Here is a 14,714-nt window from a genome sequence, read left to right on the forward strand (position 1 = left end):
TATCAAAAACTTCTACGAAATTTTCCCATTTGCCTCTACAATCAAGAAGCGTTCTTTTCCCAAATTCTCTTTCATTTTGATTTAAAATGTCGTCGTCGTGTTCTTGCTTTAACCCTAAGCTGTTTTCTCCTTGTCTCTGCTTTTTTTAGACAAGTGTTAGAGGTTGTGGCGGGATGCCGAGGTGAAGATGTTCAGTCACTCGCTGAAACCGTCTACGAGAATACAATGAATTTGTTTTTTAGATAGCAGGACCTTTGTTATTTTCGTGGCCTGAAGAAAATATCAAGAGAGCAGAGAACTTAACATTCACGTTCAAGCTTTCCTATTTGTACTCCAGCCTTTGCATTTGTAAGGGTACCACAACTTTGAAGAGGAGTTCCAACGGTCATACAGACGAAAAAATGCAGAAACAGTTTGACAGACAGACAGACCAACCGACCGACAGGCTGTCAGACGGATATACAGGCAGATGGACACACAGGCAGACAGACAGGCTGACAAATAAATTGTATTTGGTCGTCAATCAAGAGTTGTTGAGTAGATAAATTCAATTAAAAAACAATAATAACAATATTATGTACAATGATACTGAATATTTAGAGAAAAAATAACCCAAAATGCTGTAAACTTTTGAATTTGAAAAATGTCTAGACATCTCCTTTCACAAATCACTTGGAACCTTGAAAGAAACGACTTTCGTTAAAACTCATTGTACGCTTGACCAGAAAATATAAAAGCGCTCCTGCTTGCAGGCATGGTATTGGTGAAATGGAAATAATCTAGTAAATATTAAAGGTAATTTGATTGACCAGTTTTTGTTTAAATCCAAAAGGTCCTCAATAAATTTTCAATATTAAGGAATAGGATCAATGGTAATATACGAGCAGCTCCGCACCTTCCCCTCCCTAACCAAACGACAGTTAACTGACAACAAGTTCAGGTTAACTGAGAGGGATAGGTGCACAGTTGCGCATACTCAGATATTAATATGAAATTTGGTATAAAAGCTAACTAAGGGAAAAAACCCTTAGGACGCAATTTTTTTACTTCAAAAAATTTAATTAATCATGTTAAGCTCGGAATTCTTGATAAACGGTGTTGTTAATCAGCTGAACTTCACCGCTCTTTCCAAACGTTCACTCAGATAGAAACGTTTGCATTCGTTGTAGCGAATGTTAGGAGTTGATGTCATCTGTTGGATGGAAATCTTTCTTTGTGATGTGTTGGAGATTTGCTGTCATTTCCCGGATTCTGACGATTGTTGATCGATTTAGCTCTAATGCTTCCTCGACAGCTCACGAACAAGAACAGTGAACAAAGGATGAAAAAAACCGTGCCGCTCATCAGCAAAACCCAAATACCCTCCACTGAAATAGAAACAAAATGAGGCAATTAAACAAAGATCACAGTCATTAGTTACTGTTTATGCAACCATGAGTACGATCAGTAAAATAAAGACAAATGTAAGTGACTACGCCCTTTCACGGTCGCCCCAAATTTCTTCGCCCTAATTGAAGTTTCGTCACCCCGAAGTGTGATTGCATCGCCCCCAGCTTGAAGTAGCGTAGCCACCAACCTCTGACAAAATACGTTGGAAAGTTGGGGGCTCTCAAACATACTTGAGGGAGGGGGGACACGGAATTGGGGCGACCGTGTAAGGAGGCAACGTTACCTGTTACCGTGAAGAACAATTAGCTCTTGTCTTGGTCATGCTTACTGTTCATTGAGCTTAGATAATTCTCTGTTTTAAGACTTAATAACAGAATACAACCCTTCTTTGTAACCTTGATATAAAAACATTGTTTAATGGTGTTTTAAATTTTTTGCTTTTACGCTCATTATGGTGTCAACTGTAAGGTCTGAAGAAACCCTATTCACTGGAAGCATGTAACTCTTCAAATGAGAAATAGTGAATGGGATTTTGAATTGGCGCTTTTGAGTCCTGTTCAAAGGAGAGTCGGTCATCCTTACGGTGAGCGCTAAAGAGCGGCAGTTTAATGCAGTACTGATTGTCATGTAGAACAGCCTTATTTTTTGACAAAGCTATTAGGCAGTACGTTGATATTGTACTATGTAATTTGCTGGTTCTAAGTCTGTGCGTGCAATCCTAAAATCGGCTAAAATGTAACCAACCATTTTATCAATTCTCATGAAATACTGAGCTGTTCTTTCATACGAACTGTTTATTGACGTTGTTGGCGCAAGAACTGATGCTTTCTTTTCAGTAGTAGCAACGTGATTCCATAGCCTGATCATAAGTACCAGGCTTTCCAAGGGGGGAAGGGTTAAGGTTAGCTTTCGCTCAACCTCACTACCCCTTCCGTTGGAAGGCCTGATAGTTAGGCTAGTAGTACCTTTGATTTGGTTTGCTTACCTGAACACTGTTTATACATCGGAACAAACGATTCGCAATACGCCTGGAATTCGGCGCTGCCATGTCCCGTAAGAAAGGTTTGAACTTTCGTATCATCTAAGGTGAAAAGGCCTCCTGTTGAGTATGAAATAAGTTGTTATATTGCAGAGAACAATTTTACAAAAGTTTAATTGTATACATCTCAAAAAAACCAGGACGGCACTCCTTGAAAAAAAGGCCATGCCCTAAAGGATTCCAATTATTTAACCTCTTACACGCATTAGAGCTTACCTGGCCAGCAGAAGCCCCTTTTGGTGCTGAGAACAGATCTGCGATTGAAAAAAAGTTAAAAAGATATTTTTGATTTGACAACTGCCAATCAGAATTCAGCTTCTGACAGGCCGTTGAATTACAACTAAGGGACTGGTCGTTATTTATCCTCTCGGGGGACTGGACGATTTTGGTTTAGTCACGATAAAATTTACCTGATTCCCCCATAAGGCTATTTAAAATTCCAATGATTCCCCCCCCATTGGAATTTAATTGGCAGTCAGTGTTCTATAGTTCCCCCTTTACATTCTGTTGGAAATGACAGATCCTCCCTCGTGACCCCTCCCCCCCCGTGATAGATAATAACAGCGAAAATTTAATGGTCTACCTGACTCCATTAATCCAGACAACCACGTGACCCTTAGGGCACCACACGCCACCATATTCGATACAAGGCTTGCAACCCATAAAACACGTCTCGTGGGGCATGTTGGGAGCACGGCAATACTTGTGCAGACGCCCTAGAAGCAGAAAAAAATGTGAATGTAGAGTTCATCCAAAAACAGATAAGTTACAAGGGTAAAATGGCTACCAAAACTGGGTGGAGTAATTTGAAGCTAGAACACCCCAACCTGGAGAACCTGCAGACAAAAATCAGCTGCCACGAACAACCCCCAAATCAACCTGCAACAACCGAAAGGCACTGGTGACTAGAATGGTAGATTTCTAAAGTAGCCCGCCAACCCATGGACAATTAAAGCGACGACTGGACGTGAAAATTCTTACAGAAATTGCATACAATTCGGACTAATATGAGTATCTGGGTAACTGCGCACCTTCCCCTCCCCTATACCCAACAACAGTCAACTGGGAGGGGTACGTACTTCTACCGTTATGATGATGTTACTTATACCCTGGTGATCGCGTCGAAGAGCTTCTTTTAAACGTTAAATTTCACTCAATTTTGTTACAGTGATCCTACCTTTGACAGTGTTGTTTACACGAATAGGATTCCCTGGAAAAAAAATTGATGTTTGGTATTAATTTGCAAATGATGCTTTAATATCAGAGTGTGAGTATAAAGTAAGTTACCGAATTCCTAATAGGGAAGGAAGCAATGAACTGATCGGGTGAAATGCGAGTGAAGTACAAGTGAAATGCGAGTGGCATCGTGTCTTGAACACATTGCATTGAAGGTCTTATCTGAATAAATAACAACAAGAAAACCTTTTGGAGACCCTTTAAATCTATAGGTTTTGTTTGAAATTTTCTATCATATCTTCTTGTGGTCAGAGGCACCCTGCAGAAATCTAACGCCACTTCAAGAAGGAAAGAAAAGCCTGAAATGTCTCAATCAATTTGCTACTGGCTGTAAAAGTCTCGAGCAACCAACTAGAATTACACTCCCATACCAATAAAAACCTTTACCAGGCCCTCTCTTACCACATTGTCCAACGTCAGGATGGGACATGTTACTCGGTGCAAATCCAATCCTCTGATTGGCTCGATCAAACACTACTACGTTCCCCTCCATGACAACTTCACCCAACACAGCCCCTGATGGTTTGGCACCAATACTGAGGCAATGAAACTCGCTGAGGAGAGATGTAAACAGGAAAAAAAAGAACAATTACATCCTGGTATTCAACAGCCAATCACAACAAGTATAAAACCGCAGAGAGCTCGGAGTCAACACGCAGTAGGAGTAAAACGCGAGAAACGCGAGTGACTTGCAGTTGGTTTTAATTTTGTATCTGATTGATTGCGAAAGTGGCGCAAGTTTTCCAGACCAATCATAGAGTGTCACAATGCAAAATGAAATGAACGGAATTTGGGACAACATCTGGTGCTCAGTTGTAAGTCCAATATATTCAAGAATCAGTAGACATACATGCATTAAGCTACACACACAACTCTATAGCCGTCAATGGCGTCGGACTCACAAACTCTCCCTCTCAAACATGAATGTCTGAAGCGCACGCGGGAATGGGAAAAACACTGCAATTTTACGAGAAGATTAGCAAAACATTTTCGTACTCGTTGTAATCCCCAACACCTTTTCCCATTTTATGCATTTTGAAACTGAAACAGAGATTCAAAAAAACTTATAACTGCTATAAGAATTCTAAGTATTCATAATTTGTTAATGACATTACACAATGACTTACTCCTGTTTTCTGACATAATGCTTTCCAAGAACAGTCAGTCCGAATGAGCCTCCAACTACAAAAAATGATAACAAGGTTACCTTCGAAAATATTAAGACGACTAAGAAACCCACATCGATAATTAATTAAACGCTTAAAGTTACCACCGAATCCAGGTGGGAATTTTTTTGCAACACGCTCTAAGAGCAGAGAAAATGCCGGATTAAGTCAGCTTAAGCACTATGTTTAAGAAGAAGCAGGAACGCCAGAAAATTTCGTTATCTTAAGAAGGTGCTCTGCAAGCAATTGGTAATCTCTAGTTCGACTAAACGACTTATAATCCTATAAATTATGAAATAGAGCGAGGGAAAAGCTGACATGAAGCTACCTTATTTTAAGAAAAGGCAAATCTGGTACAGGGAAGAAGTATTCTTTACTTACTCATATCTTTGAGGTAAATAGTAATATAAGGCCACTGGTAGGGATCTGTGTCAACACAGTAGCTCTTCCAGAAGCGTTCATCAACAGGAGGACCACGCTGGCAAGACAAAGGAAAAAAAAAGGGCAGAAACACATTAACAATTAGGATATACAGTTTCGCTAAGGAATACGTTATTTTCGGAGCTTACTTTGCATCGAAAGATGCCATTCAACGATCACGTGCACTAACCCCTTTCCTCCGCTCAGTCGAGGGAAAACCGCAACATGGTAGGGTATTTGTCCAACAATTTGATAGCTTTCCATGCCTTTTTTTTTTGGGGGGGGGGGGGAGGGGGGGAAGATACTCATTTAAACTCCTAGTTGGAGAGACGCACTCTTTAAATAAAGTGTCTTTCCAGGAACAAAACGCGTAATTAACTCAACTAAGGTTCCAACTGGACCTTTACACCCAGAATCGTAATCAGTCTTTGTTAAGTGCTGCCATTTTGAAGAAACTTCTAAAATGAAAAGGTTGCAGATTCAGTGGACTGGACACCAGATCTCTATATGCGGGACTGACCCCTTTTTGCAAGTTGTGATCATCCAGAGGATCGTTTAGTAAGAAAATTGTCTCGAAAAAATAAAACAAACAATTTCTTACCTCCTTTAGTTGTGCTATAACTGCTGCGTAAATCTCAGGTTGTAATAAAATATCCGTTGTGCCTTAGAAAAGGAAAATGTTTTTTTTGATTGAGCAGAATCAGTAGCATGCCCCCACATCAAGCAACGAGTAAGCGAGCCCACGAACATCTCCGCAGTGCTCCCAAAAGTGTTAATTAAAGGGGAAATCTTTCACTGAAAACAAAATGTGCATGTGCACCATGGAAGTACTTACCACTGTCAACAATGGCGGCTGAGAAACTAGGGGGTAAAAAACCTAAACTATTGCCAGCAACATCCTGAAAGATGAATATAAGAGCCGTACAAATCAGCTGTCTGGTTCTGCGGCCAAGTGGGTAAGGGCAGCAAGACCTGCACTTTCTTGTTGTTCGCGTTTAAGAGTTCATAATAAAAATAAGCAATGGTACTACGATTATCAGTTGAGTGAGGCGCAGGTAAGTTTGGTAACGGGGCTTTGATGGTAAAAATTACGGTTTTGTCTAAAGGCGATCTTCCTTATTTCCAGTAGTGACCGAATCTCAAAAATCGTCCGTCCCCAACCGTCGAACGTGAAAGTTCGCTAAAAGCGGTGAAACGACACGTTGTCATTGGAAACAGAGCCGGTTGCTCGTGACAACAAGATTTTAACATCAAAACGTGGTCGCCAAACTTCTGTCGCGTTTCACTCAACCGGAAATCGTAGTATTTCTCTATAAGATTTCCTCTGGTCATGCGTCTTCCTGAAAAAAAACCTAACAAGTTCTCCAAAAAATATCATAGCTCAGGAATGACACGTGAATAAAAAGAAACAATGAAGAAGCGTTATACGTTACCTAGTAATATAGAAAGTAATCCGGGATTGCTTTGGTTTTATTCCTTTGCTCTATGATTGGTTCACTCTCTCGACCAATCAAAAGCAAAACTTAAACCACTTACGACTTGGTCGCTCGCGTTTTTCCCGCGCTTCAGGCAGTTTGCTTGTTTTTAATTTGAGTTCTCATTGTCTAATGATAATATAAACCTAGGCTCTGATTGGTCGCTGGAATTAATTTGGTTTTGGTTTTTCGACTCTCAATGTAATTAAAAAGCGCTGTAATGCAGGCTTGCTTGTACGTTTGTACGTTCGAGTTAGGTAGACTTGAGCTAGGAAAGCCATAGAGGGGGTAAGTTTCTAGAGAGACTGTGGTACTGCGTTGGTGGGAGAGTATAACAGGGTAATTTAGTATTATCAACTGAGTCGATAACGTCAGTTGGCCACGTAAAGAGTTTAAAGGCTGACGTTTCGAGCGTTAGCCCTTCGTCAGAGGCTAACGCTGAAACGTCAGCCTTTAAACTCTTTGCGATCGTTAATTTACGTTATCAACTCTGTTGATAACACTTAATTACCTGGGAAAACCATGTCCAGTACAAGGAGAACAAGTAAAAAATGATAGACATGGTCTTTTTAAACAATCGGTTTCTTCTGACTTTACATTCGTCAGGTTGTCATACATAACGATAGACTCACTTACAATGCCTGTCATGGAAACGCTGTACCAGGTTTCTTGATTAATGCTCGTGTAGTGAATAGGCCCGCGATACGCCGACGGTTCTGGAGCGTCCAGCCAGATTTTACCCTTTGGAAAAATGAAATGTTCAGTTTTTAGTGATACCTCTCGACATGAACACCCACACAACGAAACTGTTCATGCTACACCAGCTCATATTTACAGTCAATTAATGTCAAAGAACCATATATTTGAAAAACAGACATGAAATCAAATCAACTCAGATCAATAAAAGACGGAGAAGATTGCACAAATAATCCAATTTTCCTCAAAACCTCTGAAATATATTGGGAGAGAACTAAGGACGAGGTTGTGCTGTAACTCGTCGGAACCCATCGGAAATATTTGGGCGCCTTCGTCGGAAACGATTACGACTAATCTTATCAAGCTATGTAGATTGGCCTACTCAAAAAATTACAGATAAAATATAGAGGTCAAATTCGCTCACCATTCCATTACACAGCCCTAGAGTGAATACATTTGGAACTTTGTTATCCTGGACGAGCTGATCGTACAATGGCTACGAGAAAAATGTGAATGAAAACTTTTGCCTCAGTTGGGAAATAGTCATTATTATTTATCGCCTGAAACGGGGGGGGGGGGGGAGGGGGAGGGAAGGGGAGGGGGATTTTAGGGGATCTCATGGTTTCCAGCGAAAACGGAGGGGGGTTCGGCGTTCGCTAATAACCTGTTAATGATCGTTAATAACCTGTTAATGAGGAGGGGGGGGGACATAAGAACGTTACAGAGCCTTATGGGGGGGGGGGGGCAGATAAAGTTCATTGTGACACAATCCGAATACGTAGATCCATCCGTTAAGGTAGAAAGATAAACTTTATAATCCTGCTTTAGAGTTTTGCTTGCAAGCAAAAGCTCTAAAGCAGAAATTTTTTGAAAAACAAATATTTACAATGGTGATAACTAATAAGTACCTGAACATCATCAGTCGCCAGGGTTTTATACGCCAGGCCAAGAATCCCCTCATTTATGGAATTTCCTGCATTGATGAGGCGAAAAACGAAGTTAGTAAGTCGAAGAGGTAGTAAGTTTTGAAATCTCTTCAATATCGTCTCTTTCAGTGTCAGAGGAATACCAAGAGAATTTATCGAGATGGAAATGCCTGTTGACCTGCAGGTTTTCGTTGTGATTTAAGAACATTTCAGAGGGTCTCAATGGGTCGGGTTGACTGTTAAGTGTAAAACTTGACAAATTTAACCGTTTACAGTCATAAAAAAGTTTACACTTAGAGGTGATACTGTAAGGAAAGATTAGATGCTAGTCACTTCGAGGGCTAAAAAGGTACGTTAACGACCGTCGCATAAATTATTGCAAAGTGCAAGCAAACACATTTGCTCGCATAAACTTTTTAAAGTTCTTGCAAGCAAATATATTGTTGTACAAAACAAATTTTAAAAACTGTTACTTCAATTCCATCTTACTGAGGAAGAAGTCTTTTTCGTGCCTTATGACCGCAAATTCTGCTGTCGTCCTCGGACCTAAAGGATTAAAAAATGGGAAAGGAATCTCTTTAAACACTGAACACCTATTTTATGTCATGTTAATCTTACAAGCTCATCACCAGTCTATTTTCTTTTTCAACCCTCTCTCCCTCCCCTCTCTCCTTGAATGACGCATACCCGACCTGCTGAAATGATTTACACAACAATAAAGAACAGCATGGAAATAACGGTGGCTAAGAAAAAGAATTGGTTTGAACAACTCCGCACCTGCCCCTCCCTTAACACAACATTTATCCTGAGTTGTTTTCAGTCGACTGTTGTCGGGTCAGCCAGGGGAGGGGTGGGTGCACAGGTGCTTAGATACTGATATTGTTCCCGTTTTTCTTTAACACAAACATCACTGATGCGGAAAAGCCTCGTTGCTGAACTTTTTTGCGACACAAGTTAAGCTGACAATCAAGAAGTAGAGAGGTGAAAGACTCTGTAGCGGCTGGATTCACAATACACATCACATGTATAAAAAAATCCCTTTACCCTGTGGTTTTTAACTTGATAGGCATCAGATTCATCTTACCTTCACCTGGGAAGGCCACGACATCGAGATAAATATCCCCTGACCACGCCCCTTTTCCGTACTCTGTTTCGATCTGCAGGATAAGAAAAAATATCGTAATTCAGAAAGAAACCAGCCAAAGGTTTGTCACACCTGTATGATCTTTCATACATGATCGACTGTTAAGCACTCAACAAAATCCCTTGGAATAAGAAACCAGTCATCCTTTGGTTGTGTCACGATGAAATTTACTTACTCCAACCCTGAGACTCTGTAATATTTCAATGATCCTCCCCCCCCCCTTATAATTGTCTATAGTCCCCTCTTTACACTCTGTTGACGACGACTGATTCCCCCTCTGTTCCCCCTGAAAGTCATGTGATCCCGTGAAAATCCTCGACTTTCCCCCTCCCTAACTCACCCCACCCCCAGGCGATAAAAATTGACTGTTCCTTAATTTTACTCTGAACGGTATTTCAAAATTTCAGCTCTAAGATGAAATATGAAAAGCACTCACTGGAATATGTTGATCTACCGATGTATTGGACTTCTCTGGATGATAGAAGGTCTCTATTTGACACTTATGATCCATTTCATCTTGACATTCTGGGCCTTCAGAAGCGAGACATAAAGAAGACACAGTTTGAATTATTTTTTATTTTATCTTTTTACCTTTATCATATTATAACTAATGTCTGAAGAGCAGGCACTCAAATTTCCGGGCAAAGGTGTGAAGTGCAGGGCGTGACATCTTTGTTTCGTGCTCCTACACCTTTGGGTGACCACCTGTTTGAAAAATCTCAGCTATAAGGCCACACGGATTAATGTATGTATTTGAAAAACTGCCCACCTACCCCTCCCCTAATACAGCAACAGTCAATCGATAACAAGTAAGGGTTAGTGTTGGGTTAGAGGAGGGGTGGGTACGAGTTGCTCAGAATTTGACATTGCCCTAGCCACAATCTCTTTGACTAAGATTTCCTTTTTGTAACGATGAAAATACGCAGCTAGTAGATTAAACAGACCAATAGAATTGATGTAAGCACTTTAAAAGACGGAAAATATTTTCAGCGGTCTTCACGAGGCGGCCGTATTTTAGATTAATGTTGAACAGTATCTCACTTCGTTCACTCGCTAAAGAAATGATCAACTCTCGAAGATCCTTTTTATCATGTTTCAGATAAACTCTTACCTGCAATAGCCATGTTGGAGGAACCAGTATCAATCAAAAACTCCAGCTTTAAAGTAATGGAATGGGAAAATTAGCTAGGCCTTTGTTTAAATAAGTCAGATTCGTGGATTGAACTCGATTTAGGCGTGAGAATGTTCCCTCCAATTTTATAAAGCGAAAAAGATCACGTTTAAGTACATTGTTAAACAGAAAGGCAACGAGAAGAAAGAAAGGTTTAAACTGGGAAACACTGCTCGTTTGGAAAACAGACTTGCAGAGCTAAAGTTATGTGAAATGTGCGGTGATCATAGCTTGAAATCCCCCCCCCCCCCCCCCCCTCCGCTTGATCTGCCCTTATGGGTCCGGTACGCTTCTCGACTGACCAAAGTCTTTCCGCCTTTAAGTTATTCAGCAGCTAGCTTTCCTTTCTCTTGTGACCAGTTACTCTGTTAAACAACATATCTCATTATCTATCGATAACGATTTAAGCAAGTTCACATTTTATTTGCATTCTCATGATGAACAAATACAATTACCCGTTGAGGGGGTGTGCCTAGATCCAACTCGATAACATAAGCATAGGAGGTGCTCTATGGGAAAACAAACAAACAAAAAAAAAGAAATGTAAAAACGCTGATAGAAATACCTTTGCAAGAAGCCAGTCAAATATAAAGCTTTCAAACGAAAATAAAGCTGATATAGAGTAGAAAATTAGTGTTAAGCGCGTTTGGGTGTTGCATTACATGTTCACGCAAATCACTAAAAAAATAACAAACAATTATAATACAACATACGCGAAGTGTAAATTCCATTTCCTCTTGATCGCTGTCTGCTGTTGGTGCAGGCGTTGCAGTTACTGCAGTCGTATTTCTATGTCTGTGATGTTTGGTTTTTCTACGTAAATCAAATGACAGCATCGTGGACTTTTTATGTTCAAATTTCGGCGGAGCCGACGCGCTCGATGCTAAGGGCAAAAGGAGAAGTACCAAAACCATCCATCGAACGAACATAACCGCAAATCCACGTACTTAGACATCGAAGAGGATCAAAAAGCCATCAAACTCCGCAACGAAAGGTAAAAGGAAGTTCAATAATCCTCCCCTGCTTTGCGAAAAAGTTATTTTGGGCACTCTCGCCAGCAAAGAGTGAACAACCGGGTGAATTCAGGCGTGTCGTCATTGAAAAGAACACCTGTAAGTTTTGACAGCTCTGTGATAAAACAAATTCTACGTCTGAATTACTTCTTGTTGATCGTATTGACGAGGCAAAAACCTTCAGTGAACAGAGAAGAGGTGATTTACTAATCAAATTAAAACACAATTAGTGGAGCAGAAGTATCGCAATCTTGAAAGTGCTTGTCTCCCGTCGCTGAAGCCTGAGTTCGATTTCGCAATACGGATGACATACACGGGTTAACATTTTTTCTTGTTTCTTCGTCCTTGCTCCGAGAGTTTTCCTCAGAATTTTTTGGTTTTCCTCCCTCTGCGAAAACCGGTCCTCCAAATGATAGATAATACGCTGAATGTAGAGTCACCTCGTACAAATGCTACAGCTTAACTCCAACTTATTATCAGTTCGAGCAATATTCAATTAAGTGTCCAAAGTAATTTGGGACTGCATCGTTTTTCCTTTACTTTGCTCTGTGATTGGTCTAGAAAACTTGCGCTACTCTTTCAGCCAATCAGACGCAACATTAAATCCAATCACGGCTTAGTTGTTCGCGTTTTCCCGCGCTTTCGGAGATTTGGTCGGTTTTATTTTGAGTTCTCATTGGCTCTTAAATGCATTTTCCTACCTTCTGATTGGTTGTTGGGATTACTTTGGTTTGGGTTTATGACACTCAATCGAAAAGGCCCTAAATGAGCAAAGTGTCATCACAATTGAAATTTAAAACTGAACATTTAGGAAGGCTCAGGGCTTCCTATCGACTTAAACCATGCGATACTCAATTAACAAAATAAATATATGAAGCCATAAATTGCAACCAAGATCCGTATTGTAAGATCTTGTTTCAACTTGAAAGTGATACAAAAACTTAGAATAATAGAATAGTACACTCTTGAAAGTCTGAAAGTGAAAGTACGAAGAGACTTAAAAAAACCCCAAATCTTTCACGGTGATTTGCTTTTGTGGGATTTTCAGAGAGTATGGGCAGATATGGTGAGGACGATAGAAAACATCAAGACAATAGGACCTACGAAAAAAAATTAAATTTATTTACGTATTTTTAAGTTACAGTGCGATCAGCGAGCACCATATTTTTGAAAAATCTAATAATACGCTTTTTTGTTGTCACATTGCACACAGAGAGCATTCGAGAAAATCTTTTAAACATAAACCATCGAGACCACAGCATGAGTTTGATTTGAAATGAAAGATAAAATCGTCTGAGCTGTTTTTTTTATTTATTTTTTATCTTTAGCAAATCACTCCCTCTTCACCTCTTTCCGACCCCTCCCCTAATTTTGCAAAGTAGAACTAAAGGTTAAGTAAAGGACGAGTTATTATTAATCGACTGGAAGGGGGAAGGGGAATGAAAGGTTTTTTTTGAGGGGGGGGGATCAAATGGTTTTCAGGGAGAACGGAGAGTGGAATCAGTCGTCGCCAACAGATTATAAGGAGGAGACTACAGAAACCTACCAGCCAATTAACTAAACTAATTAACTAATTTAATTTTATCGTGACATTACCAAAATCCTTTGAACCCTCCCCCCCCCTTCCCAGGTGATTCATAATGACCTGTTCCCAGGGGTGTAAAATCTTGCAACTTTAGATTACAGTCCTTGTACAACAGTCTTCCCTCCCGTTTCTTAAATTTTAAACACAATATCTGGAATTTGTCCATCAGCTGTTGTAGTCCCATTGAAGCTGGCTTCGTCTACGTCAAATCTAAATCTTATCCCCTCAGTTACAACATCTCTCATCCCGTCCGTACCCCCCAACGTGATCGGTCCTTTGAGCAAGACTCTAATGATGTACGGCCGATGACCTCTTACGATGACGGGCTCATCAAAGAGAATATCATGGACGCGTTTGCTAACATCAGCGAAGAACGTTCCCTCGTACGTACACATAACATCATTGTGCGAATCCAGAAGCTCTACATCAACGCTAAAAGGACTTGAGCAGTCTTCTTTGTTACTTACTCCGTAAAGTCCAACACCAAGCACAGTGATATCTCGATCGACAGTGAATTTTATACTGTCAACGTTTGTTCCTTCGCAAAGCCAATCTTGACCGTAAGTGGGGAACCGCGTGCAACGATAAGCCCGGTGCGCTCCAGGACGAGGGTGAGTTAGAAAATTCTTTACTTTGGTATCATCTTTGGAACCAAAGTATAGAAACGTATTGATCGTTTCTTCAGAGGTAAGAATTCCGGATTGTGCTGCGTCCTCTGAAAACTCTTTCAGAGTCATCACGGGGAAGCGAATGAAATTCAGAGCGCTGGACAGTACACTCCGTTTGTTTTCTGGCGTCGGTGGAAGAATTTTACGATTGCATTCCCCTTCGGCCCAGCGTTTTACTGCTTTAAACAGATCCGCTTCGAGCACCGTCAATGTATCACGTGTTAGCACCGCTAGCAACGTTTCATGATCGATTTCGGTAAACGCCTCAGACGACAAAACTCGAGCTGTTTCCCTATCGATAATTTCCCAGCATTTTTCTTCCAGTTTAGGCTCGCAGAAATAACGCGCTTGCGCGAGTAACGTGAAGGCATTTTGATGGTCGATGTTCTCTTCCAGAAAATCCACGCACCTCTCGGCTAAAAATGGGAGGAAGTATTTCTTGGCCAAGTATAGAATGCCGAAGACATTCGAAGGATCGATTTTTGCTTCATCGTAATAAATGTATCGCAGCAGCTCTAAAAAGCTGCCTGCTTCGCAGTCGCCGATTTTTATCTCTTCCCCTTGTTCGGCCATTCTTCCGTAAAACATGGCGTAGAACACTGGGCTGCTGATCGCCATTACGTACTTGTGCGCTGGAATTCTCAACTTATCGCATTTTCCGACGAGAAAATGCACATCGCTCATAAGTTCGTTGTTGAACATGTAACGATTTCGCTCCACAATGTTTCTTTTTTCTGTTTGCCAGTTTTCATCCTCTTGGTAATTCCTGTGCGTACATCCCGCCAT

The 14,714-nt window shown here is 40.7% G+C and overlaps 3 protein-coding genes across 5 annotated transcripts in view; 1 reads left to right on the forward strand and 2 right to left on the reverse strand.

The window, feature by feature from the left end:
• Positions 1-989, forward strand: part of LOC131776142 (deoxyribonuclease TATDN1-like) — an 8,489-nt gene extending 7,500 nt beyond the window's left edge. For all 3 annotated transcript variants that reach the window (XM_059092289.2, XM_066173110.1, XM_066173111.1), the window contains one exon: positions 150-989. In XM_059092289.2, the coding sequence (XP_058948272.2) occupies positions 150-246 (97 nt within the window). In that variant the 3' untranslated portion in view covers positions 247-989. The remainder of the gene's footprint in view (positions 1-149) is intronic.
• Positions 964-11,851, reverse strand: LOC131776141 (beta-secretase 2). The gene is made up of 19 exons (XM_059092288.2): positions 11,376-11,851; positions 11,118-11,171; positions 10,603-10,648; positions 9,928-10,022; positions 9,432-9,504; positions 8,837-8,893; positions 8,330-8,394; positions 7,846-7,917; positions 7,362-7,466; positions 6,086-6,149; positions 5,852-5,913; positions 5,212-5,308; positions 4,792-4,846; positions 4,067-4,218; positions 3,606-3,638; positions 3,012-3,144; positions 2,645-2,682; positions 2,375-2,488; positions 964-1,367 (listed from the first exon to the last, which is right to left on the reverse strand). The coding sequence occupies exons 1-19, from the start codon at positions 11,589-11,591 to the stop codon at positions 1,189-1,191; spliced, it is 1,710 nt and encodes a 569-aa protein (XP_058948271.2). The 5' UTR covers positions 11,592-11,851; the 3' UTR covers positions 964-1,188.
• A 1,035-nt stretch (positions 11,852-12,886) lies between these two features.
• Positions 12,887-14,714, reverse strand: LOC131776233 (BTB/POZ domain-containing protein 6-like). The gene has a single exon (XM_059092403.2). The coding sequence runs from the start codon at positions 14,712-14,714 to the stop codon at positions 13,392-13,394; it is 1,323 nt and encodes a 440-aa protein (XP_058948386.2). The 3' UTR covers positions 12,887-13,391.

Source organism: Pocillopora verrucosa, chromosome 10, assembly GCF_036669915.1.
Source record: "Pocillopora verrucosa isolate sample1 chromosome 10, ASM3666991v2, whole genome shotgun sequence".
NCBI classification, from domain to species: domain Eukaryota; kingdom Metazoa; phylum Cnidaria; class Anthozoa; order Scleractinia; family Pocilloporidae; genus Pocillopora; species Pocillopora verrucosa.

Bases quoted from the DNA above. Each gene is read 5' to 3' on its own strand.
- LOC131776141 (XM_059092288.2), bottom strand. From the start codon at position 11,591: ATGTTCGTTCGATGGATGGTTTTGGTACTTCTCCTTTTGCCCTTAGCA. The intron at 7,467-7,845 runs GTGAGCGAATTT...ATTTTTCCAAAG, and splicing joins TAGGGCTGTGTAATGGAATG to GGTAAAATCTGGCTGGACGC. The intron at 5,309-5,851 runs GTAAGAAATTGT...TTGTCTTGCCAG, and splicing joins TTATAGCACAACTAAAGGAG to CGTGGTCCTCCTGTTGATGA.
- LOC131776233 (XM_059092403.2), bottom strand. From the start codon at position 14,714: ATGGCGGGATGTACGCACAGGAATTACCAAGAGGATGAAAACTGGCAA.